The 27,307-nt window shown below is 63.2% G+C and overlaps 1 protein-coding gene and 1 long non-coding RNA gene across 8 annotated transcripts; one reads left to right on the top strand and one right to left on the bottom strand.

The window, feature by feature from the left end:
- The first annotated feature begins 62 nt into the window (after positions 1-62).
- Positions 63-9,937, top strand: LOC114220336 (uncharacterized). Of its 4 annotated transcripts, none has more exons than XR_015766593.1 (7): positions 63-832; positions 1,909-2,314; positions 3,187-3,264; positions 4,287-4,541; positions 7,437-7,626; positions 8,061-8,200; positions 8,730-9,937. It is a non-coding gene; the product is annotated as an uncharacterized LOC114220336 (long non-coding RNA). The 4 variants fall into 4 exon arrangements; XR_015766594.1 differs by having other exon boundaries at positions 63-541; positions 624-832; positions 8,061-9,937; XR_003611545.2 differs by having other exon boundaries at positions 8,061-9,937.
- Positions 4,340-27,307, bottom strand: OSBPL5 (oxysterol binding protein like 5). 4 transcript variants are annotated; one of them, XM_088017399.1, is made up of 21 exons: positions 27,142-27,307; positions 24,894-24,976; positions 20,088-20,168; positions 19,702-19,803; positions 18,509-18,712; positions 17,763-17,847; positions 15,904-16,075; positions 15,453-15,648; positions 14,148-14,332; positions 13,454-13,535; positions 12,086-12,184; positions 11,626-11,722; positions 10,875-10,973; positions 9,418-9,515; positions 8,930-9,019; positions 8,695-8,831; positions 8,086-8,271; positions 7,765-7,891; positions 6,688-6,802; positions 5,917-6,034; positions 4,340-4,960 (listed from the first exon to the last, which is right to left on the bottom strand). In XM_088017399.1, the coding sequence occupies exons 1-21, from the start codon at positions 27,275-27,277 to the stop codon at positions 4,822-4,824; spliced, it is 2,631 nt and encodes an 876-aa protein (XP_087873525.1). In that variant the 5' UTR covers positions 27,278-27,307; the 3' UTR covers positions 4,340-4,821. The 4 variants fall into 4 exon arrangements, with proteins under 4 accessions (XP_087873525.1, XP_087873524.1, XP_027973943.1 ...); XM_088017398.1 differs by having other exon boundaries at positions 6,670-6,802; XM_028118142.2 differs by having other exon boundaries at positions 6,682-6,802; positions 27,142-27,277.

Raw genomic sequence — 27,307 nt, forward strand, 5'->3', positions numbered from 1 at the left:
GGCGAGGGCGCGGGCGGGGCCCGTGTGCGTCATCTCCGAGCGCCGGCCGTGGGCTCCGAGCCAGAGCCGGGTCCCGAGACGGCGCCGCGGCCGCCTCCGGGTCCCTCCGCGGGCGGGCTCCGCCCCCGCCGCTGCCCCGCCGTGCCCTCGGGCGCGCTCTCTTATTTCTTAATTTGAGAGAGCGAGCGCGAGCACCCCGGAGCGGGGCGAGCGCGGAGCCGACGACGACGAGGGGAGGCGCCGGCCAGTGGTTCCTGGGGACAGAGCTGCATTTGGGGAAGAGCTGGGAAGTTCCGGAGGCGGACGGTGGGGATGGGCGTGCGACCGCACGGATGGACTTCGGGCGACACAGCTGGGCGCCCGGCCCTGCGTCGGATGGGAGATGTTACGTGTTTTACCGCAACAAAAGCGGAGTCATTAAAAACAAACCCACCCAGAGCCGATGCGCGGCCGTACGACGTCCAGCCCAAGTGAGGCCGGGCGGCAGGGCTCTCGTCTCGGGGTGCGGAAGAATGCGCGTCGCCGACACGAGAGGGTGAAGGTGAGAACCGGGAGAAAGCGCTAGGGCGGCCGGGGTCCCGGATGCGCTGCCCCTGAGGGCGCTTTTGCTGGGTCTTCTCCAGAAAACCGCCCCGGGAACTCCAGTCGGCCGGATGTCACCAGCGAGCGGCACGATATCTCACCTGAGGTTGAAGACAGACGAGGTGGTCTTGTTGTGGTCGCTTATCTCCGGTTTCGTGCTGCCTCGGCATTTCGGCAACTGCTGCGGAGACAGACCTCGTCCTGACACCGGTTTCAGGAAGTGGGGCAGGCTCCCCAGCCGGCTGTCTAGGTACGCTCCCTCGGGGCTCAGTCAAACTGAGAAAAGAGAACTTTTACTAGTTTCAAGACCTTCAGCAACACGACTTACTTAGCATTTCTGTGTCCTAATGAATTACGTTTCCTCCTAGAACACGACTGCATCGTGTGGCGGGGGGGGGGGGGGGGGGGGGGGGGGACGCCAAAAGCTCTACTCCCTGTAACTGTTTCAAAGCCCAGACATCGGCCAGAGCGATGGGCAAGGGAAAAAATAAAAGGCATCCAAATTGGACGGAAGCAGCAAAACTCTCTGTTCAGAGATGTCACCATCTTACTGCAGAAAACCGTAGAGATGCCACCTGTCCTCTCTGGAACTAGTTAGAACCAGGACAAGGGCCCAGGTGTCCTTCCTAAAACAATGATTGCTTGGGACCCTGGGGGCTTGGTGTGCAGTTGTCTAGCGCCGGTGCTCTGGAATGTGCCTACGATGGCTTCACCGGCTCACTCTCACCCAGTCCTTCCTTAGGTGTTGTCTATTGTGCTGGAAGACTCTTAAGGAAATCATGAGCTCCTTGTCCTTACAGGGAGGACAGACAACTCTTTGCACTATGAGGCATGTGTAAAGTGGGGGTTCAGGTCCCAGCAAGAGTAGAAGCAGGTAAAGGAGCAAAACCCAGAATTTCATGGAGTCCTTCAGGCTCCGCACCTCCTGGTGAAGCCCGGCTCAGGGTGTGTGTCCCCAGACAACCACAATTTCTGCTTTGCCGACCGGAGCGTGAGGTTCCTGTGCTGTGGCTGACAGCCCTGTTCCTGCTCAGCTGACTTTTCAGATTTAAAACAATCTCCCCCATCTCTGAGAAAAAAAAAAGACAACCCTCAAAAAGAAAGTGTCGTAAGGTCGGCCTTATCATCTAGGACAGGACTTTGGGTTTTCTTGGTTTTGACACAGTTTGACAAGTCTTAGAAGAGGTGTGACAGCACATGGCGTTAGAAGTACTTAGAACCATAGAGAAGGTTTGAGTTGATGAAAAACGGATGTGTCAAAAGTGAACACACACATCCACACCAAAGCGTGTACACAGACGTTCGTGGCATCTTTATTCACAACAGCCGAGAAGTGGATACAGGCCCGACATCCTTCACAGGGGGCATGAATACGTAAAACGTGGCACCACACACTACACAAGAGGTGGAGCAGTGTGGACAACGCCGATCCGTCTTTGGCCTCCGTCGTGTTCAGCGAGGATCGTCGTGTTCAGCGAGGATCGTCGACTGCTCGACCCCCCGTCAGGGAGTCGCCCCGAGCAATCTGAGCAAACCGGGGAAGTGGCCGGCACCGATTTCTGGTCTCAAAGTGCCTTCTCAGTCTGGGGGATATATCTTGCCTCCCGCTCCTGCCACAACACGGGGGCACCTGAAACATTACGTGAATGAAGCCAGACACAGAAGGACACCTGCTGTAGGATTCTATTTATGGAAATGTGCCAGTAGGCCAATCCAGAGAGACAGAAATTTGGTATTTTCCGGGATCCGGGGCAAGGGGGGGAGGCGGGGGGGGGGGCGGGCGGACAGAGCGAGGCGCTAGGATTGGAGGAACGGGGAGAGATTGCTTCATGAGTACTGGGGGGTCTTGAACGCCTGCAGCGGGTTTCCTCATCTGTGGAAGAGAGATGAGAACATTTGCTGCGGAGGCCTAAGCTGGGGTCAGAGGTCAGAGGACCTGCTCAGTGTATGGCACAGTCATGCCTACTGAGGCCCCTGGGCACACTACCCCCCGCCATCCCCCGACCCTCCTACGACGTTGTCCAGGGCAAGGACCCCGAATGCAGGGAGGGAGCCGGCAACTGCCTGTTGCCCCCACGCACGGGGCTCCTCAGGGGACCTCCCAGTGCTGCCTGGACCCGCTTGCTTCTCCTGAAAGTTCCTGCTGCTGGGAGTCGCTGGGGATCCATCCAAGGAGATAAGACAGTGTGCGGTGACCGTCACCGTGTCCCTGGGCAAGTGCATCTCCTTCCTGCCCTGGGGTGCCGTGGGGGGGGGGGCAGGGCGGGCCAGAGGCTCGTTGCCCCCTGGGGCACCCTGCACTCCCGTGCTGCAACCCTCCCAGCTGGGGCTGATGGCCATCGCGGCACATTTCAAGGGGGCCGGGAAGGGCAGTACTGGCTACGGGGATGGGAGGCGCAGCTCTGGGCACCCACGTCACCCTAAAATATCACCACTGGTGTCTATATCCCCAAGAGTTCACCCAAAGGACCCAGAAATCCTGCCCGGGCTTGGACTATTTCCAAGTGCCCTGTGATGCCCTGGTCACCACCCATCTGGGCATTGGACCAGCTATTCCTGCGGGGTTATGCCCACCCACCTTTCTTTCCCTTGTTGATTTGGCAGAACTTTTGGCATACCAAGGACATAAACAGAATTCTGGAGGTGATTCTGAGGCTGCTGTGGGGCATGGTGTTGGAGCTGGTGAGTCAGGCCACACGTGGGTGGTGCAGTGAGAGGAGGTGGCCCAGAGCTTCCTCTTAGAGCAACCAGCCCTGGTATCGAGATGTGGGAAGCTGGGACCCCGAGGGCACCCATTCTCCAACAGTGGGTGGCCTCTACAAGGGGGGTGGGGGGGCGGGGCCAGGGCCAGTCTGGGGGCACCGCTCTCCGGGGACGATCCAATCCTGGAGTCCATTCTGCCCAAGGCAGCCAGAGGGTCTGCAGTGGCAGCACCCACCTGCCCCTTCCTCTGCCCAGCCCGAGCGCCACCCTGTCCTGAAGCCCAGGGGCTGAGGCGGTGAGGCCCTGAGGGAGGGGGTGCCTGCACCCTGCCCCCCATCCTCCCCTGGATCCCTCCTCTCCATCCTCAGGTCCTCGGGTCCCTCCCGACAGCCCCCTGCTGGCATTGCATCTCTCCCTGGGAAGCCGCCCCCCACATTGCCAGAAGTCCCCAAGAAGACAACACAGAGCGTGCGCGGGCCGTTTATTTCAAGGCCTGGGGCACAGACACGTCCCCACATTGCCGGCAGGGAACAAGAACGTGGATACAAAATCTGAAAAATGGGACGCTGGGTCCCGATGGCACCCACATAGTTTTAAGGCTCAGGGTGTATCTACAGGTACACGTGCAGATGCTCGCGTGCACACGCATGCACACACACACACACACGCACATGGCGGCACTTGACACAGAAACAGGCGAGACGCCAGACGCTGCTTGCAGCCTGCCTAAAATATTGCAATTGCGTTTATTAAAAAAGTGTAAAACGGGAGGACCGTGCATCAGTCCCAGCAAAGTGGCAAACCCGGGCTTCCCTATCCCAGGGAGTGCTGGGGCCCGTGCGGCCGCCCCCTGCGCACCCCTGCCCACGCACGCATAGCTGTGTCCACTCCCCTTGGCAGGCCCAGGCTGTGCAAGGTGAGGGTGGGTGCCATTGGTGTATCGTGGGGCTCCCGTCCACACAGCACAGAAGCAGAGTAAAATCCAAATGTTCTCTCCACAGTAGCTCCAGTCTACCCTAGAGTCCGAGGGAGGCCCCTCTTAGCGCGACCCCGGCAGCATGGGAGGCTCTCAGGAAGGACAGCCCTGTGCATCAGGACAGAGGAGGCTCTGGGAACCTCTGGGACTTGCGGCTTGCTCACCCAAAGCTCCCCACTCACCCCTGCTGGGGAGTGACCGCGCAATGCCTGGGCAGGCCGTCCACCCCCACCTCCGGCACTCCCACGGGACAAGCGGCTGCTGGACCGGGAACGAGCAGGCAAGTTGACCAGGGGGCGAGAGGCATGACGAAAGCTGCACTTGGCTTTAGCATTAAGGCCGGCACTGGGTGGAGGGTCCCACGGGGAAGGTCAGCACCTCCCCTGGAGGAGCCGGTGTGGCCCCCCAGGTCCCTCCGGCTGTCCCCCTGCCGCCGTGGGCCCGTCCGTCCACAGTGGTCACGCTCGCCAGCTCTCTCTGCCTCCCTGGGCTGGCTGAAAGTGCTTGGTGCCTGGGAGGGAGAGGTGGGGCTGGATGCCCACGCTGCCCCCAAAGGGCTCTCATTTGAGGATGAAGTTAATGAGCAGCTGACACGCCAGGAACACACAGAGCAGGAACCAGGATCGGGGGTTCTGCAGGAGGCCTGGCGCCGGCACCTGCCTAGCCCTTGCCGTGGAGCTCAGCATGGCTGAGAGGTGCCTGCAACGACAGGGGAGGACAGTGCCTAAGCCAGGGTGGGCGTGCATCCCTGCCTTCAATGGATGGCTTAGTACGCAGGGGCCCCCGGGCACAGATTCCAGGGAAAGGGGTTCATGGCTGGGGGAGCTGGGCCTCTTGCAGCCTCTTTTCCACTCGTGCTGTGACGGGCTGAGCTGGACCACCTTTGCCCCAATAGTCCCACGTTGGAGTCCTGACCCAACAGGTCAGATGTGACTCTGTTTGGAGAAGGGGTCTTTAAGAAGCGATTCAGTTTAAGTGAGGTCACGGGAGTGAGCTCTAATCCAGTGTGACCGGGGTCCTTATAAGAAAAGGACATCAGGACACAGCCCCGCATGGAGGGATGACCCCGTGAGGACCCAGAGAGAGCACCGCTGTCCACCCACGAGAGAGGCTTCGGGGGAATCCAGCCCTGCCCACGCCTGCATCCCGGGCGTCGGACTCCTGGACTGAGGGACAGTGAACGTCTATTGCATAAGCCCCCGTCTGTAGACTATGTCAGGGCCACACCCAGGACACTCGTAACCTCGCCCTGACTGGCTGCACTGTGTGTCTACAGAAACGTCTGGCTGTTCTCCTGGCTCCCTGCCTCATGGCCAGCCTCCTCTGTGGTGCCAGGGGGCTGACTCACTCTGACTCAAGTGCGGCTGGGCCAGCCCATGCCTGGACTTCCAGCCCCCAGCTGCTTTTTCCCTGCACAGAGCTCAGGGACCAAGCATCGCCGGCTCATCCTGTTTAAACAAGACCCCCTACAGTGTGGCACCCCCAACTCCCCCCCGCAACCCCCCTACCGGCCTGCCCCGGGTAGAGCTGGCCGCCTTCTTCCTGTCCTCCATCCATCAGACCCTCTGCAAACCACGGGGGTTCTAGTTCTGAGCGACGCACGGCCTCCCCGGCCTCAGCAGCTCCCTGGCCCCATCCCCGGGAGCGACACTTACCTGTGCAGCTCCTGCTGGGCCTCCCGGATCGACAGGATGGCCTCGTGCAGTGCCTGCAGCCGCCGCACCTCCTTCCCACACCGTGGGCATGGGCTCCTGCTGCCTGGGATGTCCGGCCACCGGTCACAGGACCCAGGGGACAGGGGGTGGAGGGAGAATCAAAGACGAGCCGGCATGTCCGGGGAGCCGCCACGCAGGGTCCCAGGGTCGTGCCCGGCTTGGGCCCCTGCCCCACCTCTTGGGAGCCTTCAGGTGAAGCTAACAACATGGGGAGTCGACGGACAGGCATAGAGGGAACCCCCAAGATCAGCGGGCCTCTAATAAGCCCTGGGAGACAGAAATGGCAAGGCACAGCTCATGCACCTAGAGACGGGGACAAAGTCGGGGAGGAGCCGGCACACCCGTGAGGACGACAGGAGGCACAATCAGATGGTCATACGGAGAGATGGATACTGTCCAGCCCTGCCCCTTGCACCGCCCCTGCCAGCCAAAGGGGGTGCCGCACCGTCTGAGTGCAGGGCTGGGGACTGCTGCCCTCCGCACCCCTGGTCTGCCCCTGGGCTCAGGGAAGCGTGGAGGACCCTGGGAGGGCGGTCAAGGTGCAGCACACACCTGCCCAGGGAAGGTGCTTCTCCGGCCTCTCCCACCCTGCAGAGTAGCCGGCCCAGGAGGGCTCACCGGGAATGAAGTTGCTGCCGTCCCCCTCCCCCTCGTCTTCCTCCTCCTCCTCCTCCTCCTCCTCCTCCTCCTCCTCCTCCTCCTCCTCCTCCTCCTCCTCGTCTGAGAGCTCTGGGCAGGACTCGGGTGTGGAGCTGCTCTCAGTGACCTGGCTGTGGCCGGAGGGCTGGTCGCTGGCCTTGCGGAGCCGCCGGTCCGGGCCAGGCCCCTGGAGAAAGACGGAGCCACTGCAGCCGGGGGCTCACCCAGGTCCACCACAGCTGTGCCCGCGGGCACAGGACGTGCCGGCCTTGGGGACAGGGCTGCTCTAGAAGACGTGGCTGCGGGTGGTTCTGACTCCGGGGCTGTGACGGCAGGTCCCGTCCCACCCTGTGAGCTGACGGCTAGGCCGCCCCTAGTCCTGAGGCGACCTCTCCAGAGGGACCTCCGGTAGTTCCCCAGAGCACAGGAGTGGCTGCGTCGCGGCCGACTGGAGGGGCTGAGGGGGATGCGGGGGGCATCCAGGTGGGCGGGTGCCTGTGGAGAGGGTGGGGCTGCCCGGCCTGAGGGGCTACAGCGGGGAGGGGGGGGGGGCGGGACACATGGGCAGTGAGATACTGTGACCCTTGCTTGCAGGGAAATTGGGGCCACTGGGCAAGAAGGGTCATGCCCGTTCTGCTCATGTGATCACTGGCCTCCCACCATGTGCAGGGGAGGCAGCTGCCCGCACACAGAACCTATAGTACGGGGGGGGGAGGGGGGAACTGTCATCCTGTGGCCTCCGCCCACGTGGCACCAGGGAAGACACTCCAGGCTTCCTCACAAGTCGCACCCTGGTGTTTGTCTCCGGAAACCTCTTGCAGGCCTCCTGGAGCCTCCCCGCTTCCGGCCCTGCCTCCCCTCAGCATCCCTGCAAATGCAGCCTCCTCCTTCTCCTGGCTGAGCAAGCCCCCAGGCTGCCCTGAGCCTCAGCTTCCTCCTCTGCAGACTGGCACCGTGTGCTCTTGGCACCACGGAGGGCGGCTCCAGGGAGCAGGGGCCCTGCTGGCGGGGGTGAGTGTGTGGGGGGCTACCGAAGGGGGAGGGGCAGACAGGTAAGGGTGAGGTTGGGAGAGACGGCCTCACCTACAGCCTGACAGTCCCTTCCTACTGCTGAGGTTGAGCCCGGGCAGGGACCCTGGGGGAGCTGACCTGGTGCCTGGGCCCCGGGCTGCCCAGGAAGGTGGTCTGGTGGGCCATGGTCTCCCGCCGCACTGTGTGCAAGACCCCATCTTGCTCAAACTGGGCGATGTCCTTCAGGGGGTCCCAGGGGCTACGGCTGGAGGGTCCAGAGGGCATCCGTTGGCAGGGGCAGTGGCCCTTGGGAGGAGGGGGCCCCATCTCGGCCTGTTCCCAGCAGTAGCCAGAGCCCCAGAGATGACCTACTGCCAGGGCCGGCCAGTGAGCCCCCACAGGAACCCCTCCTCCCCCATCACTCGCCCCTCCAGGGGAGCCCCCCACCGCCGCACTCACTCCTCATGCCGGTAGCGCCACTCCTGGGTGGCGGGGTCCAGCCGGAACAGCTGTGGTTTCCAGGGCACGAGGTTCTGCTGGCGCTCGCGGGTCCGCTGCCGCTGCATCTCCTCCAGTAAAGACTTCTCCTGCGTGGCCTTGTGCTGGTCGCCCTCGCCGATGGCCCTGGTGACATGCTGCCAGAGCCTGGGGGTGGGGCACGTGCTCTGAGCAGGTGATCTGGACGGTCCCACCCCCTGGGCGCCGGAGGGGAGGCTTAGAGAGCAACCTCCACTTGCTTGCCTCCAGGGACAGGGAGCTCACTCTCTCCTGGGGAGCCTGAGTGTCTTAGAGCGCCGGTGATTCAAAGTGAGGTGGTACTCCTCGACCCTGAGCTCACACCCCCACTGGCAGGGTACTCCCTGTGGAGCGGCTGGGCATCTGCTGTCCCCAGGCCTCACTCTCTCTCCCTCAGCTGCCCCAGCAGGACATGGTGTCTGTCACAGGGGGTCCCCTCTGGTCCCCCCTCCCTGCCAGGGACACCCCAGCTCATGCTCACTGCACGGCAACCCTGCCCATCCACACCAGGCCTGGGTCCAGGGGTCCGGCGGGTGCCCGCGGGCGCCTCACCTCTCCGACTCCAGCTCTGTCTGGTCTTCCAACAGCACCGTGTGCCTCTTCAGCCTCTGCCCCCGGACTTCCCCGCTCGGGTTCCAGAAGAGCTCCATGCTTCCTCGGCCCTCCTCCTTGAGGAACACTTCTCGGTCCTGCCCCAGACGGCCCAGGCAGGAACAGAGGGGTTGGCCCCGCAGCTGTTCCTATGCCCGTGGGCCCACCTCTGCCTGTCCCGGACGGCAGCTCTTACCCAGTGCCCGCTGAGACGTGCCACGACCTCCTCCCCTGACGTGATCTTCCCCGAGATCTGGTTGATGCTGGTGCTGCCCCCAAAGAAAGGCTGTGGGGACACCCCGAGACAGGGCTGGTGAGGGGCCGGTGGCCTCCCCAGCACCCTGGCGCCCCGCAGTGAGCCAGGGAGGAGGAGGCCCCTTCCTCATGAGGTGCCAGCTCTCAGCCCCCGGGACGTGGGAGGCCGGCTAGGCTGGGACCCAAAGCTGGAGGCTGCCACACTCGCCCAGCGCCTCAGCCTGAGCTCAGGGATGCAGGGGGCCTATGAGGCCTGTGTGCCCCGTGGCTGGGAAGGGGTCTGGGCCTGTCCTGGCTCTGCTGTGTGACCTGCAGGAGCCCCTTCCTCTCTCTGGGCCCTGGCTGTGCTATGGAGATGCCAAGAGCTGCCCCCTCCTGAGTGCACCTGCTCCAGAAACCATCCCTGGGGTGTGCTGCAGCTAGTGCTACCTTGAGCTTGAATTCCAGCTCAGCTTGAAAGTTGGTCTTCTCACACTCGATGGTCACTCTCCCGCCCAGCTCCATGGTCATGGTGCCATACAGGATCCCTGAAACAGTCTCCTGCTCAGTCCTGGCACTGCGTACCCACACAGCACCGCTGACCCTGAGGAGGCCAGTGTCAGAGCCTGGGGAGGAGGACAGGAGCCCCCGGGGGCAGAGTCCCTGGGACAGAGAAGAGCTGGTGGGGGCGGGAGGCAGAACCCGGCCCACGCATGTTTCCTCAGTGACCCTCTGCCCCTGAGAGTTGCTCCGTCCGGGGACTGTCCCACCCTTGGCAGGTTCCTTCCTCCAGGATGCCCTTTCCAGGCTCCCAGGGGCCCCACTGCCCCCATGAGACGCTCGTTACCATCTGTCATTTGCTCTGTAGTTCGGGCCCCAAGGTGGGCTCCTCCATCTTCCCTGCTCGCTGCTGCGCCCAGGACTGGCCCGGCGTGTTTGTTTAAACTAATACATGCATTATACGTATTTATTTCAGATTACACTCATCTATTTATTTGACAGAGAGAGAGCACAAGAGCAGGGGGGAGGGGCAAAGGGAGAAGCAGACTCCCCGCCGAGCAGGAAGCCCGATGCGGAACTCGATCCCAGGACCCCGGGATCATGACCTGAGCTGAAGGCAGATGCTTAACCGACTGAGCCACCCAGGCGCCCCTAATACAAGTATTTTTTAGTTAATGAAAGAAAGAACGAATCTTCTGTTTCTTGCCATGTGGAGGATTTAATCTAACTAAAGAGGAGAGCTGTGTGTATTATAAAACACTTAGACGTGTGGGATAAAGTGAAACAAAACAAAAAGGAAGTGGGTATCTGCCTGGTGGTGTGATCCTGGAGGGGGATTATTCCTGCCGAGTTTGCAAATCCCAGCGGGGTATGCTTAGGACAAAGCAATCCCCAAAAGGCTGTTTGCAGCCACGGCCTCTTGGGGGGAGGGCTGGTTAGTGTTACCTTACTCTGACTGTGTGTGTGTGAAGTGGCTAAGGAAGAGTAACCACAGCCCAGAGCAGTGTTGTTTACAAAGGGGCTTTCCCTCCAGGGTTGGGGGTGGTGAGGGGGGAAGCAAGGGGGGAGGGGGGAGACGGTTCAGCTGTCAGGCCAGTGGGTTACCAGACACCCGCCCTCTTGGATCCGGATTGGAAACCTGTCAATTTTAGTCTTAAAAAAAAGAGAGGCTTATGTTTCTTTTACTGGAAAGTTCTAGAAACAATGACAAAACCACTCTTAAGAAGCAGATCTGGTTTGCGGTCTGTGACAGGAAGTGGGCGCTTCAAGTTGAAAACATTTTGTGAGACAACTTTCCGGGCTAGGAAGTCATCAAAGAGCCAGGGGGAAAGCTCAACAAACAAGGACAAAAGCGCCCCCGCGCCGGCCGGGGCTCTGCCCTCCTGGGGGGCGGGGGGGCCTCTCACCTTTACAGTGGGCGTAGGGCATGGTGAGGGTGTAGTCCTCTGCCAGGTTCAGGAAGGTGAGTGTGGCCTTGCCGTCCAGCAGGGCCGACAGCGAGTTCCCTGGAGAGATGGGGTGGTGGTGGGTGGGACCAGTGAGCAGACGCGGGACCTCAGGACCTGGGGGCCCACCCCCTAAGTCACACGGTCTGAGCTCCCTTCTAGCAGGTGCAAAGCATCCCCGGTCCCTCCAGCCAGGTGACCATGGGCAGCTGGGCCTCTCACCTAAGCTGTGGGTCACCTCACCTCCCTGAAATTCAGATTCTGGAAAAGCGCCCCGACGCAGGGCGGACAAGGCTCGGCTCCCAGGGAGGGCTTCTGAGGCTGGAGGCTACATGCAAACCCTGCTCTGATTGTCAACCCCCCACCACGGAACTTCCGTGGCCCCGGAACTGTTCCGCTCTGTGCTGACACAGGGACCACTAATCACGCATGGCCACACAGCACGTGTGATGTGGCCGGGCCAACTGCGCAGCGGTGTCTTACTTTGGATCAATCTAAAAGCCACACGCGGCTTGTGGCGCCTGCTCTCACCCACAAGCGGTGCCCTCCCTATGGCCCAGGGGTGGGGGGCCCGCAGGCTCTGCCTGGCTCCAGGTCCCTGACCCGGACAGGTGTGGAGGGAGATAAACCTGGCCACCGCATCTGGGGGCCCAGTCCCCCCCATCTCCCCCAGGCCCCGGGAGATCCCAGGGGAGGCCCGCCCCCCACTCACCGTAAAACCGGGACTTAGCCGCGATGCTGCCGCTAATGCAGAAGCCGTCCTTCCGGTTGCTGACGTGGAAGGCGGACACGGGAGGGTGGTGGGACACCTGTGGGCAGAGAGGCGCTCTGGAATGGCCCCGGGGGGGGGAGGGGGCCCGGCTCCCTGATGAGAAGCCCCCTTCCCGCTGCCCCACCTCGTCCCTCCGGGCCGCTCGGCGTGGGGCCATTCCCGCTCTCACGCCTGCTGCCTAGGGAAGCGGACACTGAGTCGTGGGCCTGGCAGCCATCCGGGGGGATGAGATGTACGGACCCCACCCAAGGAAACCCTTCCTGCTGTCACAGTGCTGGCCCTGCATCTCCTGGGGGAATCCTGATGGGCGGGGGGGGGGGGGCACCCGGAACGCGCACAGGGCTCAGACTCTGCCCGCCGAGGAGCCTGGTGTCCAGCCTGGGGGCGGCGGGGGCCTTGCCTGCTCCGCTATGTAGAAGGTGTGGCTGTTGGTCTGGGGATGGAACCAGCAGCAGCGGAAGGTCTCCCCCAGGATGGGGTTGTAGGGCTTCTTGATCCCCTGCAAGCAACGAATGGAAAGCTCATGTGAGGAATGGGTGGGCCACGGACCCACATGGGATGGGGTGTGGACCAAGGGGCAATGTGGGGGACTGGCTGCCCACTGCCCACACCCCCAGGAGCCCACAGGGAGGCAGTCTCTAGACGGCAGGGCCTGGTTTGCCACCAGCACCTGGGGACTGCACCCCACTGTGCTCTGGGGAGAACATGCTTTGCCCATGGTTCACATTCCGAGGGGCAGCCTATGAGATGTCCTGTCCGGTTCTTGGCTCCCAGGGGGACCTGAGACCCTCCCCAGGTCGTGCTGTCCCTGGACTTTGGACGGAACTGGTGCACAATCTGCTCAAGGCCCCGGTGGCTTCTACTGACCGTTTCATAAAATCCCAAATCCCACAGGTCTGCTCCCCTGTCCCCTGCCTCCCCTTCAGCCCCACTCACCACCTTTCTGCTCCCCAAACGGCCCAAGTTCATCCCCACTCAGGAGAGCCCTCCTTCTGGGGCTCAGACCCCCTGATCTGGTCGGGAGCAGCCGGCTGACCCTTCATGCCACCCACCAGGTGCATCACTTCCAGCTGCGTGTGTGCATGTTGTGTGTGTGTGCGCGCTTCCCCCTGGAGACGAGGCTCTGTGAGCACTCAGTGCCTGCAGATGCCCGGGGAGGACACCTGCCGCTGCCCTTGTGAGCCGCGTCTGCGCTCGGGCCTAAGCGTGACTCTGGGCCCGTCGCTCGCCCACCCCTGCCCGCCCCCCGGGCCTCAGTTCCCCACATGCACGGTGAAGTGGAAACAGAATGATGCTTTCACACTCACACGGCGCGGAACCCCGGGCGCCCCAGCAGCCAGGGGAGGGGGCGGGGCTGCGGGACCCTCCTGTCACTACCTCCCCCCTCCCCCCAGCACCCTGTGCTCAGCAGAGCCTGAGTTTCGGGTTCTCAAAAAGGTTTCTATGACTACAAGACACACCATGAAAACCACAGGTCCCAGGGGCTCCTCCAGGTGCAGGGTCGAGAGCCCCTTTCCCAGCACCGCTGTGTGTGGTCGCTGTTTCTCTGGGGTGTGGAAGTCCCGCTTGGGCCCTGCAGGGAACTGGGACCACCCCTGTGGGCCTGGCCTGGCTAGGAGGTCCCTGGGTGGTAGGTCAGGGTGCTGCCCCCATCTCTGAGGACCGGGGGCCACAGTGGGGACCATGTGGGGTCAGGGTGGCCCCAGGCTCTCCGAGGGGCAGGGAGGTATGGGGCCGGGGGGACGGCACGCTGCGCCTCCGCTCTTACCTTGGGCTTCTTGTAGAAACCAGACAGGTACCACCGTAGCACCAGCTTGATGCGGCCGTAGGCGTCCCCCTCCAGAGCAGCCCTGGGACAGCATGGGAGAGTGACTCATTCCGGGCCGGGTCCCCGGCCACCCCCTTCCCTGTGCTCCTTCTATCCTGCCCTCCACCCGCTGTCACCTGGGCCCCTCCTGTCCTGCCCAGCCCCGGGGCCGTGGGGAGTCTCCCACCCTCCCACAGGGACCCGAATTCTCCACCTAACCAGAGGGCCTGGGCAGACAGGGCGTCGCTGGCTCAGGGCTGGCAGGGTGGCTCTGCCTTCAGGAAGGCGTCTGGGAGCTCCTCTGCACGGGCTCTTTCCAGCCTTTCCAGCCTTCGGGCTTCAGCTTGAGGGCACCGAGGCCAGGGCCCAGAACTCAGGACGCTAGAAGGTGCTGGGGGCTGCCCCACACTCACCTTTGATGGCGGGGGCCCTGACCTGACACACAGCTGCCCGCCCCCCCATGAGCTGCTCCTCATCTTGGAGACTGGGCCCACTAGCAGGCTGAGCCAGCAAAGGGACCATGGATGGAGCCCAGCCCGGGGCCCCAGGGCCCCTTCGGAAACATCCGTGGCGGGGGCAGGGGGGCGGGCAGGGGCCGAGGGAGGCTGGGGTCTGTGGTGTGCACAGGTGCGTGGGGCACCCGCCGCTCGCTCACCTGGACAGCAGGTCGGCGTGGTAGTAGTAGTCAGAGAGTTTGTCGAGGAAGGAGCGGGGCTCTAGGACGAACGTGGGCAGCACCACGCGGGACAGGTCCATGCCCGGCCGCAGCTGCCTCAGCAGGACCCACATGAGACTCTTGTTCTCTTCCGACACAGTCTCTACCTGGGACGCCTGGCCCAGCTGCTGGCAGAGGGGCTGCGGTCGGGCCCCAGCTCCGTGCCGCCCGGGGAGCCGCCAGGCGGGGTGGGACAGCGGCGGCTGGCTCTAGCTACCAGGAGGCGCCCTCCGCGGCCCGGCCCCCGCTGCCCGGCCGGCCAGTCCCGCCCTGTCTGACCCCTGCCCGCCCTCGGCAAGGGTCCCATGCCCGCCCGGAGGGGCCCGTGCGGGCCCAGACTGGCTCCTGAGGAGGCCCGGAGCTGGATTCGGGCACAGGAGGCAGGGGGTGTCCGGGCTGCCCATGCACCCCCTTCCTGCTCCCTAGGCCTCCTCCTTTTGCAGTGGCCCCTGGGCACCCACACCGTGGGCGCCCCTGCCTCACAGAGGGGACAGCTGACTTGCCCAAGCTCACAGAGCTGGCATGAGGCAGAGGTGGGATGTGAACTCAGGGCTGTCTGTGTTTGTGGCCCAACGGCAGCCACCCCCAGGGAGGAGCAGTATCCATCACCACCCTGCTGGGCCGCCTTCAACAAGTTGCTTTGCCTCTCTGTGCCTGCACGCCTGTCCTGAGGTCTCCTGCCGGGTCTCCCAAGGTTCCCCTGTGGAGCCGAGCCTTGTCTGTGCTCAGCCTCTGAAGGGCCCCTCGGGCTGCCCGCTCTCTGCCCCTTGCCCCTCACGGGCACCATTTCCCCCCATCACGGGCCCGTCCCTACTCCCAGCTGCCAGCCCCACGGTGCTGTCAGAGGTGAACTGGGACCCGTCCTTCCACCTCCCATGTGTCCTGAACCCCCAACCTGGCCCTTCTCCACGGCTACCTGGGACCAAGGCCTCTGGGGAACCGCTCCTCCCTAGCAGGCCCGGGGCTTCTACCTCCGCCCCTCGGCCTTCTGAAGGCCTCACCTGGACCCCAGGGGTCCCCGCCTAACCCCCCCCAGTGGCTTTCCCAACACCCTCAGCCGGGCCCTCACGGACCACCTGTGCTCCCCGAGTTGTGGCCACCCTGATCTGCTCCCCCAGTCCCCGGGGTGCTACAGGCTCCCCCCACCGCCCAAGGGGCCAGCCAGGCTCTGCAGCCTCTGTCTGCTTCAGGGAGGCCGGTGAGGTACAGGGGGACACCCAGCTCCCCAGGGGGGCGGGCTCTCACCTCCCCAAACTCCTCGTGGACCTGCTCCACGTACGTGGTCCCCCTTGGCACGGGGCCCTCCAGGGTCTCTGACCGGGTGCTCCCGCTCTCGTTGGTCTTCCCGCTGTGGTCCTGAATCTCGTTTTCCGACTCCTCGGCGTTCTCTCTCTCCGACTTGTCTGAGAAAGCGTCGTTCTCCAGGGAGGACCCGTTCAGCCTGGAGGGGCAGTTGGCGCCGTGGGTCCCCGGTCAGAGGCGTGGCCCGAGCGCCCCCGCCCCTGGGGAGTGAAGGAGGCCTGCCTCCTGATCTGAGGTTCGGGTGGCCAGACTCCACGGTGCTTGGCCCTCCCGCCCACACACAAGGAGACCACATATTAGTCCCAGAGACAGCCAGGGTCCTGGGGGTCCCCAGCAGGAAGGAGACCTGGGCTTCTGGGAGGGGCCAACCCTTGCCCACCACGCCCCTGCTCACGGGCACAGATCCTGGTCATGGATGGTGGCCGAGGGGGGCAGCCCATAGAGTGAGGGGGGTGATGCGTCTGGCGAGGATCCGGGCTCCCCGTCACGGCCCTGCTTGCACGTGCTGAGTCGCAGGAGGCTGGAGCATCGCAGGGCCAGCTCCAGGGCGTCCAGCCAGCAGCGGCCTGCAGGGCGGCACGGGGTGAGCCCACTGCAAGCCCGGGGAGGCCCCCCTACGCCAGAGACACCCCTGTCCCTTCCCCATCCTCCTGGGGCACAGGCACTGCTGCCGTGTCGGTGTGCATGCATGTGAGTGGGGGGGGGGGCAGATGTGAACAAGGACAAGGCCTTAGCCGGCAGGCCCGAGTCAGGAAGAGATGCGTGCCTAGAGGAAGATGCCCTTCAGAGGATGCTCACGGCACTCCCTCAAGGTCACACCTTAGCAAGACTCAGAGCCTCAGTTCCAACCCGGACACCTGTAGCTTCTGTATATGGAGTGGGGGAGGAGGGCCCTACGTCATGAGAACCGCCTGCCACGGGTCTCAGGGGGCACGGCGGGGGGCTGCTCCGCGGGCCTGCAGCACAGACCCGGAGGGTGGGTGGCAGGCTGGGGAGGGGGCTGCAGCGTCGTGGAGGGAGGGCTGGCCAGGGCCTGAGAGAGGCAGCTCCAGAGGGTGGAGAGTGGATGGACCAGGAGGGCAGTGGGCGACCCCGAGGCAGAGCCGGCTGAACCCTCCCATCCCTGCTGCCTTCCCGGTGGAGGCTGCCAGGGGGTTCGACCAGCACCACCTCCTTGTCCCTGGGGGTGTTAGCAGCTTTGGGGACACGTGTCCACCAGGGTGGCCCCCGATGTCCCAGTGTGATTACTAATGGCGGCCCCTCCACTCAGAGGCGTTGCCCCATGAAGTGTTCTTCTGGGGAGCACGGCTGGGGCCTGGCACGGGGAGGCGAGTGTTTGCAGGGATGGTGGCCCTGGTTCTACAGGGTTTCACCGCAGGCCCAGCCTGGGCTGAATGTTCGTGGGGCAGAGGAGGGGGTGACAAGAGCAGGGCCTGCAGGGGCACGCCTCGTGGTTACCACGAGGGACTAGACACCCTGAATGCTCTGCATCCCTTGAAGCCCCCTCCTCACCCTCCAGGAAGCCCACCCTCATACCCACAGGGTCTGTGGGCCCTCCCTCCCTGCTCATGGCCCAGCTCATGCCTCAGCCCCATCGGCCTCGTCTGACAGCTGATTTTCTCTCCACGAGACTGCGGGCACCCAGAGCACGGGCGGTCCCTCCTGGAGCGTGGATGTGGCGTCTGTCCACCAGGGGGTGGTGTGGCACCAGCAGGCAGGCCACCAGCCCCAGGCTCTGGGCGCCGAGGGCCTGGAAGCGGGCAGCCGCATTTACCCGAGGCAGCCACTGGAGGGCGCTCCAACAGCGTGCGCCGCATCTGGGGCACTTGGGATCCCCACCCAGGCCTGGCCCCCTCCTTGCTGGCAGGTGGCCGGGGCGCCGTTTTTGTCATATATTACATGTAGATGGTAACGGCCAAACCCACCGATTCAGGGGTGCCCGGCAAGCGCTTGGCACACAGTAGCTGTGATCTGCAGACTTTAAATCAGGTCATCAGGTTGTCCTGACAAGTGGGGAGCCGGGCGCTACTATTCATGGTTTACTTTGGGGAAACTGAGGCTCAGGGAGGTACTAGCAAGAGGCAGGCCTGCCTGACCCGAGCCCAGACTTGTCCCGTGGCATCTGGCCATCTCCTCTCTTGGGGGGCAGTGGAAGGGACTGATAGTGGTCATGTGCACCGGTTTGTAAGTGGGCCAGGGCACCCACGTCGTGCGGGGTCACCAGGGAGACCCGCAGGGCAGGCGGGGACTCACCGTCCGACTCAGAGGCGGCCCTGAAGATCAGGTAGCTGCTGGGGAGGGGCTGCGTGATGGAGCCCACACTCTCGCCCTTGGGGCCCTGGGGAGACAGAGACCCGGCGTCACGTCCGAGGACACCCAGGTCACGCGGACTCACGCAAACCCCCACTGACACACACGTGGCTGCAGGCCCTCCAGGCACCTGGCAGCAAGAGAGGAGAGGGAGCTGGTGGCTCCGTCCACGGCTCTCTAGCTCCGGAACTCCCCGTTTTAGCCCGGCCGGAACCAGCACACGCACGTTCAAGATGCCCACTTAAATTCAAATCTCAAGAAAGAATACGGCTTTGTCCAGTAGGGGTATAGCCCATGCAATATTTGGGACATACTTATACTAAAAAGAACTATTCGGTGTGTGTGTCTGGAATCCTAATTTAACTGGACATTCTGGATTTCATCTGGTAACCTGACTCCCGTTGGTCCTGGGCCGGGCAGCTCCCGGTTAGGAGGCTGGGTCGGGGAGGTCCGGGTTGGGAGCAGCTGCTCACACGGCCCCGTCCCTCAGCCCCACTGAGGATCCACCCGGGGGGGTCAGGGACCATATCTGATCCCCAGCCCCCGAGAGACCCGCCCCACGGCCCCCTGCAGCTGGGTGGTGGTGGGCCCACCCGGAACCCCGAGTTTCGCCTCCTGGTCGCCCCCCAGTGCCTGCCTCCCGCACGCTGTTCACAGGCCTCACCCCGCCCCCGGGGCCCGACCCGTACCTTCACGGCCCAGACGGACTGGTCCAGCGGGTGGAAGAGCTTGAAGCAGAAGCCGTCCTTCTTGGAGGGCCGCTCGATGAGCTCACAGCAGTGCAGCAGGACCGTGCCCACCCACTGGCCCACCTTGGGCGTCTTGTAGATGAGCAGTACCCCCGGCTTCAGCACGCACCACAGTTTGGTCCAGCTCTTCAGGGTTCCCCGGATCTGCGGGGAGGGGCGCCGCTGTCGGGGAGGCCGACACCCTAGGGGCACCTGGACAGTGTGGGGGCGGCGCTGGGTGGCGGGCAGAGTCCTCTTTTAGCTGGTACAAGGAGCACATAAATGACAGCGGATCCAGAGACATGCACTGAAGCCAGGAACGGATTGACTGGGGAGGCTCAAGGCCAGGGTCAAGGCCCTCCCGGGGTCCTGGGAGGAGCCAGCCACAGATGTGACTGTCGTCAGCTCTGCAAATCGTGAAACCTGTCATTTCTCTTCTCATTCCAAAGAAAAAAATTCACTCTTGTACCTCATTTCTCATCCGTAATTTTGTGGGGGGGAGGAAAGGAGCCCACGGGGGCCCAGGGCCTCGGCAGATGACCAGGCGCTGATAGGCCTGTCCTGCTTGGGGTCTGAGGCAACCCTGGGATTCGGCAGCTTTCCCTCCACCACGGGGGGCGTGGAGACAAGTCCCCGGGGCTCAGTGAAGTCTGAACCCCAACCCGAGAAGGCAGAGTGCAGCCTCCCCCACTCCGTGCCCCAGCTCAGGGCTCCGTGCGCATCCCGGGACCCCATCTACGGGCCAGGGACCCCCACCTCAACTGGACAGAGGATCTCTGCAGATTTAAGGAGGTGAAGATGAGGCCACATTGAAGTGGGGTGACATGTGGACACAGACACACAGGGGCCACGCGAAGGCAGAGGGTGGAGGGGTGCGTCCAGTAGCCCAGGGAAGCCCGGGGCCCCCAGAAGCTGGAGGAGCAGGAAGTGTCCCCCCTTAGCGCCTCCGGAGGCCGGGGGCCCTGCCCACAGCTCGATGTCAGGCGCTGGCCTCCAGAACTGGGGGGACAGTGGGTCCCGAAGCCCCCAGTTCGTGGTCCTTGGTCAGGGCCCGCTGCAGGACACTGATACGGATCACAGTCCCAAAGACGCCAAACTGCCTCCTGACCGCGGAGGTGGCCAAGCCGGGAAACACACCTGCCCGCCCCGCTTACCTTGAGGCTGTCAGCCATGATGACCACGCTGGGGTCCGTCAGGGCGCTGAACAGCTGCTTCGTCGCTCGCTTCTTCTCCTGCCGGTAGTTCTCTTTCTGTGCCTGGACCCCGGGCACCCAGCGGGCAGGTCAAGGGACAAGGCCCGGGCTGGCCCCTGCCCCGGCTCTTCCCACCCGCCATGCCCCCACGGTCCAGCCCGGGGTGGGGGGTGGTGAGGACAGGGGCCGGGAGAAGAGAGGAGAGGACGTGGGGGCGGGGGGGGGGCGGGAGGTGGCCAGGATGTGGCCTGCCCCCTCCCTTTGGCAGGCTGGGGCGTGGTGGACCTCACCGGCCCATTCCTCTGGCACATGACATACTTGTGTCCCCTTCCTGGGCCCATGCGCACCTTGAGAGCTTCCTTCTTGGTGACCTTGGCTGTTGGGGACATACATTCCTTGTCGGACCCATTGTACAGCCTGTATTCTGCCTGCAAGAGAGACTCAAGTGGGGGGCAGAAGGGCCTCAGTGTGCAGTCTGGGGCTGCGGAGGCCTGGGGGGCGGCCGGCGGGGCTTGAGATCTGAGAAGGGTGCTCCTGTCCCTCACCGCGCAACACCCTCTGTTCGGCTCTCCAGCAATGCCGGGGGTGGGGGGATACAGGAATGGAGGACTCGGGGTAGCCAAGCACAGCATGTGGGCGGGAGCTCAGAAGTGCCCGGGAAGCGTCCACCCCAGCCCCAGCCATGTGCCCAGCCTCTGGGCGGGGGGCCACACTGCAGTGCGGACTCTCCTCCCCGGTGCCCTGGTTGCTGCTGAGTGCAGGTCCCATGCCCGGACGCTCTCCGGGGCCTGCCCATGGCTGCGGGTAGCCAGATGGACCGAGGACAGGGCTGGACGCGCTCTGTGGACCGAAGAGCAGCAATCAGGGGTCTGGGGCTGGAAGGGGCCGTGGTCCTTTAACAGATGGGGAAACTGAGGCCTGGGGGTGGTAAGGGTAGCCAGGAGAGGAAGCAGGACTAAGGGGCTAGAGGCAGGGCAGAGCAAAGGATGGCCTGAATCCTGCCCTCCACCTGTTTCTGTTCAGCCTGTGAGCTCGGAATAGTTCTGCATTTTTAAATGGTTGAAAAAAAAGTCAAAAGAATAGTATTTTGTGAGACATGAAAATCGTATGATTCGTGGCTCCCTTTTCTGTGACGGCAGCGTGAGTACTTGAGACAGAGCCTGGGTGACCGCGAAGACTTGCTCTCAGACTCGCCCTCGGTCCTTTCCAGAAAGAGTCGGCCCACCCGGCCCTGCTCTCTGGGCGGCGTGCCCGGGGGGGGGGGGGGGGTATCGCCAGCGCCGCCCTGAGCCCCCAGGCAAGGGAGGAAGGCCCGGTAGCCTGAGCCCCACGGCCTGCAGGAGGCACGGGCCCAGTCATTGTCCCATTTGACTGAATGGGGAACTGAGGCCCAGAGAGGGTAAGCAGCTCCCCGAGGCTGCGAGCCAGGAAGCGGCAGGGCTGGGATTCACATCGTCCGGCAGGCCGGTCGTCCCCACAGCGCCATGTGCCAGGCACGGCGTCGGGCACTGGGGGTGGAAAGGAGAGGCAGGCCACCCATGAGCCCCAGAGCTGCCACAGCCGGGGCTCACTCTCATCCTCCACATCCCGCAGATGGGAAAACTGTGGCTCAGAGAGGCTCAGAACCTGCCCGGGGTCACACAGCTCACGAGGCGCCGAGCTGGGACACCGCAGGAGGGATGCGGCTGCGGTGGGGACTCTGCTCTAGAAGCAGACTTGGAGCTGAAGCAGAGTGTAGGCCAGACGCTGTCCGGTGGCAGGTCTCCGGGGGCCGGGGCTGACCCACAAAGGTGCTCCCGGAGGTCCTCCTGGGGGGTGCCCCAGCCCCCTTCACACAGGCTGTGCCCCCAGCCCGGAATGCTCTTCCCTGGAGCGGGGAAGCCCCTGCTCCCTCCTCAGGCCCCACCCAGCCACTCCCCAGGGGGAAGACAGCCCCCCGGCCCTGCTGGCCTCGGACCTGAGGACGTTACACCTGCCCTTGGCCACCTAGCACGTCCTGTGATGACAGTCACAAGGACCAGGATGCTTGTCGTCTACAACGCCCGCCCAGGGCAGGGACATCCCAGCACACCCCAGGCACGGCAGCGGGGAGCCTGGTAAGCATCTTGCGTGAATGAATGAGTGAGTGAGTGAGTGAACCTGAGGCCCAGCTCCCCTCCAGGTGTGCTCGGGGCCTGGGGACCTGGGGGCCTGGAGGCAGGATGGAGCGTCTGTGCCCTGCATCCCTGTGGGCCTCAGTGCCGCAAGGCCACTCGGGCTCCGGTCACTGCAGCCCTGCCCGCCAGCTCTTCTGTCCTCAGGGGCACCCGGGGACCCTGGCCAGCCCTGGGTCCCTCGGCGCCCTCCTGCACGCTGCTGCACATCAAGACACAGCGGGATAACACAGCGCACTCACACTCGAGAAGCACGGCTCAGAGCCAGGACCCCCAGCGTCTGACCACAAACACACAACCTCTGAAAGTGACTTCCAGAAGCCGTTTAGGACGACCTACAGAACAGGAGCTGCCTTTGCAATCACACACCTGACAAGGATCTGGTGTCTAGCATATATAAAGAGCTCTTACAACCCAACAACAAGGACAAACAACACAATTCAAAGATGGGCAGAGGACCTGAACCGACGTTTCTCCAAAGGAGTCCTATGATGGTCGAGAGGCACACGCACAGATCATCAGTCATTAGGGACACGCAAATCAGAACCACAGAGAGACACCACCGCATACCCACTGGGACCCACTACAACAGCGATTAAGGAAAGACCCAGAGAATCTAAGCGTGGTGCGGTTGTGAGAAAGGGGAGCCCTCCCTTGTTGCCGGTGGGGTCGTAAAATGGTGCAGACGCTGTGGGGGGGAGTCTGGCAGCTCCTCAAGAAGTTAAATACAAAATGCTTGTGAATTCCACGTGACCCCGGAGTGACCACCTGGCCCGCAATCCCGGGAGCTCTTAGGGGCTCCAACACGGTCACCGGAGCTGAAGAATGAAGACAGCCCAGATGCCCACCAGCAGGTGAATGGACCAGCCAGGGGTGGGCCGTCCACCCCTGGGATATGACTCAGCCTTAAACAGGACCAGGGCACGGCTACATGCCACGACACGGGTGACTCACAGAACACGTTGCACGATTCCATCGCCACGAAATGTGCAGAACTGGCAAGTCCACGGACACGGGAGGTGGCGTCAGGGCCACGGGGCTGGTAAGGGGGCGGGGAAGGCTCTGACGGGGTTTCAGGCTGGGGGACGGGAATGTTCTGGAACTAGACAGAGGTGGTAGTTGCACGGCACGGCAAACGCACTGAATGCCCTTGAACTGGGCACTTAAAAAGGCTGGTTTTAGAATATCCGAATTTCACTGCACAAAAAATACAGCACCTCTATTAGCTTGTGTCTTTTCCCAGGCTGGGTCTCTCAAAGCAGCCCCAAGTCGCCCTTAGGAATCTGGGGGTGTATGGAGCTTTCTCCCCCCGCCCCCGGGCTCTGACGTGTTGCAGGTTTAACTCGTTTTGTCTGGAGCGGTTTTCCCCCCCAGGACACCGCGCTCTCCTCACGCCCTCCCCCTGCGCCCACGGCCCTGCGTGCAGCTCAGGTGCCACTCAGACCTAATTACCGAATGGATGGGATCTGAAGTTCGAACCAAGTACATGTTTGTGACGGTGTTTGTATGTTATATTGGGTTGTAGAAGGACACAACTATGTTTTTGGTGGTTTTATGCCAGAAGCTTGTATCTTGAAAAAATAAGTAAAATCCAAGTGCCAACTGACGGATGAATGGATCAACAAAATGTGGTCCATCCAGGCAACGAATATTCCTCAGTCTTAAAAAAGGCAGGACACGCTGACACCTGCCACAGTGTGGATGGACCTGGGGGACGTGATGCTGAGTGAAATAAGCCAGTCATGAAAGGACAAATACTGCAGGATTCCCGACACGAGGTCCTTAGTCTCCAGATTCACAGGGACCAGAGAGTGGACGGTGGGCGCCGGGGCCGGGGGAGGGATGGGGGTCGGTGTCTCATGAGACAGAATTTTGACTGGGGAGATAGAAGGTTCTGGTCATGGATGGAGGACAGCTGCACCACAGTGGTAATGTGCTTACTACCCCTGAGCTGTGCACTTAGAGACGGATAGGTCAGTAAATTTGAGGCATGTCCATTTTACTGCAATGAAGAAAGAAAAAAATAATAATTAAATAAAAATAAGTCAGTAAATAAATATGCTCTGGTTGCTCCTGCAGCAGTTGGCAGCCCTGGGGCCCAAGAAGGGAAAAAGGAAATGCAGGCTCCGGAGTGGGGGGTACCCACCAAAGGTTTGGTTTCTTTTCCGCCTGTGAGGCAGACACGGGACAGACCGTGAGAACCACAGCAAGCCCTCCTTTGATGGACGAGGGCATGAAGTCCCGGAAGAGTGAGGCCGTCGCTCGGGATCACATGGGGGGCGGCAGGTGGCTGGGCAGGGGGTGAACCTGGGGTCTGTCTGCGCTGCTCCCCAGCCCCATTGCCAGAACCCAGAGCCACCAACCTCCGTCAGTGTGTAGGGGCCACGGCTGCCCCGGCCTGAGACCCTCTGGGGAACAGAAGGGTGTGCCTAAAACCCTGCAGGCGGTGCCCGGGGCCTCGGCACCCTCCCGGGACCCAGGTTCTGCCTGGAGTGGCACAGCCGGGCCGGAGCCAAGAGGGGCTGGTCTGGGAAGCACGCAGGGGGTGGGGGTGGGGGGGGGTGTGTGCATTTCCAGAACTCAGCACCCCTCTGCAGAGGGGCGCACCTGGTGGAGGGAACAGCAAGGCAAAGGCAGAGGGAGGGAAGGCTCAACCCTCGGTGGTTTCCCTACAACAGAAGGACTCCAAGGCCTCCTCTTACAGTGTTTCCTGTCCCTAAATGCCACCGAGCAGCCCACAGCCTTCTCCAGTCCCCAGCCTCCCTGGACTGTGTTATGCCCAGAAGGGGGCTCCAATAAACCAACTAACAAGCACTGTTTGTGACTCTGTCTGTCGTCCCAGCCTCCCCAGACGCGGGGTTCAGAGCTGCCCCTCCTGGCACATGCGGGCTGGGGGTGGCAGGCTAGGCCCGGTGCCCCGTTCCTCCCCCCAAGCTACCTTCCCTTGTCCCCTGGGCAGACTCCCTGTCCCTGAGTGTCCTCCCATGGCCAGGCTCTTACCGGTGGCCCCTTTGTGGCAGAGCCTGGCGTTGGGGGCCCTTCATCCCTCGGCAGCGATGGGCCATTGGGCTCCGTGTCCTTCCCTGCAAGAGAGGGGCCAGAGTGGGGACCAGGGCACAGCAAGAGGGCTGGTCCCTCCGGCTGGCCGCCCCGAGTGAGACACGGCCCTCCTGGGCAGGGCAGGACACCAGCTGAGAGATCTAACAACACCAGCCAGGGTCCCTACAGGGAGGGACCCAGGAGTGGAGGCCCAGCTCCCACGACCTGTAGGAGGAGCCCAGGCACCTGGAGGCGCTGGTGCAGCACGTCTTTTGGGGTCCCATAAGGCCAGGCACCCCGCTTTCAGAGGAAGACTGCGATGTCCAGGTTCTGAGGCACCTGGCGGGTTCAGGGTGCCCGGACCACGGCTAGCCTTCCCTCCCGCCCTGACCCTCTGGGAGCTGGGCTCTCGGAGGGAGGTAGCCGGACACGGTCCCTGTACCCCGACCTGGCAGGTGTCTGGATTCAGTCTGGGGGGAAACAGTCACCCTTCCCTAGCTCCATCTATTTTGAAGAGGGTTGCCAAAGCTCAGGTTTACGGGCAGGGGGACGAGGGCTGGGCTCAGAACTTAGAGCTTACTGCCGGGTCCCCACACTGGGAAAGGGGGGATCATCCTGGCGGGGCAGTGAGGACAGGTGCCCACAGAGCCAGCCCTGGCGGGGGCTCTGCACACCCACTCTCCACAGCCCTGGGAAGGGGCTGGGGGGCTGGGGGTGGAGCATCGTGCTCTGCAGAGAAGCCAGCCTGAGGAAATGATTCCGTTCTCGGGGACCCAGGTTCCCCTGGGGCAGGAAAGGCCCCGGAACGGCGGCCACTCCAGGGGCCACAGACTTCCTGCCCCAGCCGGGGATGCCTCCTTGCTGCCTCCGCTTCTGCATCCGCAAAGCTCCCTGTGCCCCGACACCCAACGCCCAGGCTTGGGGGTAAGCAGGCGGCTTTCTGCACTTCCCTCCAGGCCCCTGTCTTGGGGGCTTGTCCTGCAGCTGTCGCCTCTGTGTGGGTGCCGCCTGCTGGCCTGGGAGGACCAGGGGCCTGTGGCAGTCGGAGGCGGGCACCGGTTCGTCTCCTCCGTCCATACCCCCTTCCTCACCCCTGCCCCCAGGACCTGACACCCCTCTCCTCCTGGAGCAGGTCCCTACCTGCTGGGTCCTGCACTGCATGGGCCAGCTGCCCTGGGGACCAAAGACCCCTGAGCCTGGCTGCCCCCCGAGACTATCCTTTCCCTCCCCCTGCTCCTGAGAAGACGCGGCAGCAGAGACGGAGGTCGGATGTATTTCCCCAGGCGTCCCGTGCCCCTGGCCCATGTCACCTGATGAGGCACATGCCACGTAGCCTGTTTCCATATCTGCTTGTGAGATTTTGGGTGGGAGGTCCCCAGAAGCCCCCCAAGTCCTGACAGTGTGTCGGTCTGAGGCTCTGCTGGAGTCTCCAGGTGCAGGACAGACACTGCAGCTGGGAAGGGCTCGGGCATCTCTGTCCTCCCTCCCAAGGCAGGCAGCAGGCGAGGGGCAGGCGGGCTGGAGGAGGTGAGGTCTCCCAGGACACAGGAGGAAAGGCAGGCCGCTCTGGGGGCAGGAGTCACAGACACGCAGGGAGCGCTCAGCTTAGACTCTGCTGGGCGGCCAGTGAGGAATTAGGTGACGGCACAGGGAGCACCTGGAACCGGGAAGGCACCAGCAGGTGCAGGGGACCCTGTGCCCTGTGGGCTCAGTGCTTTATCCACCAGAGGCATGAGAGCCCCCCACTCCCGGTCTGGACTGTTCCCTCTCAGAGCCCAGGACTCCTTTGCAGCTAGGAGGAGGTACTAATATCCCCATTTTACAGATGAGGAAACCGCCGAGCCCCGAGAGGTCCTGCCCCTGGCCCAGGGTCACCCAGCCAGCAGAACTGGGGCTGGGACTTAGGCGGACTGCCCCACCACACTGCCTCTCCAACGACCAGCTGCCCCCAGAGCCCGGGCGAGGAAGCCCCCTGTTGACCTCCACGGCCAAAAGGCTGTCACCTGGCCCCACGGGTCCCAGGGCTTCAATGCCCTGCTAGCGCTTTGTTCATACTGCACAGCACCAGCACCTGGGCGGCGGTTAGCTGAGCAAGGCTGTCGCCCACCTACAGCCAGGATAGCCCAGAGAGGGGAATGGACCTGCCCGAGGTCACAGAGCCGGGGGGACCCAGGCCCCGGTGGCCGCCCCAGCCCATGCCGGCACTGACCTGGGCTGAGGGGGTAGAGCTCATTCTCTCCACCGAAGAGCAGGTTCCGGCTGAGTTTCCGGGGGTCGACTTTCTGGGGGGTGGTGGAAGGCGGACACAGTGAAAAGCGGCGGCGGAGAAAGGTCTCCTCCTTCATGGCCTGGGCGCTGGGAGGCTTCTGGAGGGA

The sequence above is a fragment of the Eumetopias jubatus genome, unplaced genomic scaffold (assembly GCF_037043125.1).
Source record: "Eumetopias jubatus isolate StellerSeaLion01/CBP00866 unplaced genomic scaffold, mEumJub1_p1.0 scaffold_13, whole genome shotgun sequence".
Classification (NCBI taxonomy): Eukaryota; Metazoa; Chordata; class Mammalia; order Carnivora; family Otariidae; genus Eumetopias; species Eumetopias jubatus.

What these genes read in the sequence shown, in the direction of transcription:
- OSBPL5 (XM_088017398.1), bottom strand. Translation starts at nt 27,277, where the DNA reads ATGAAGGAGGAGACCTTTCTCCGCCGCCGCTTTTCACTGTGTCCGCCT. An exon ending in GGCCGCCTCTGAGTCGGACG is followed by an intron (nt 16,076 to 17,762) that starts GTGAGTCCCCGC and finishes GCCGCCCTGCAG; the next exon opens with GCCGCTGCTGGCTGGACGCC. An exon ending in GTTTCTACAAGAAGCCCAAG is followed by an intron (nt 12,185 to 13,453) that starts GTAAGAGCGGAG and finishes CGTTGCTTGCAG; the next exon opens with GGGATCAAGAAGCCCTACAA.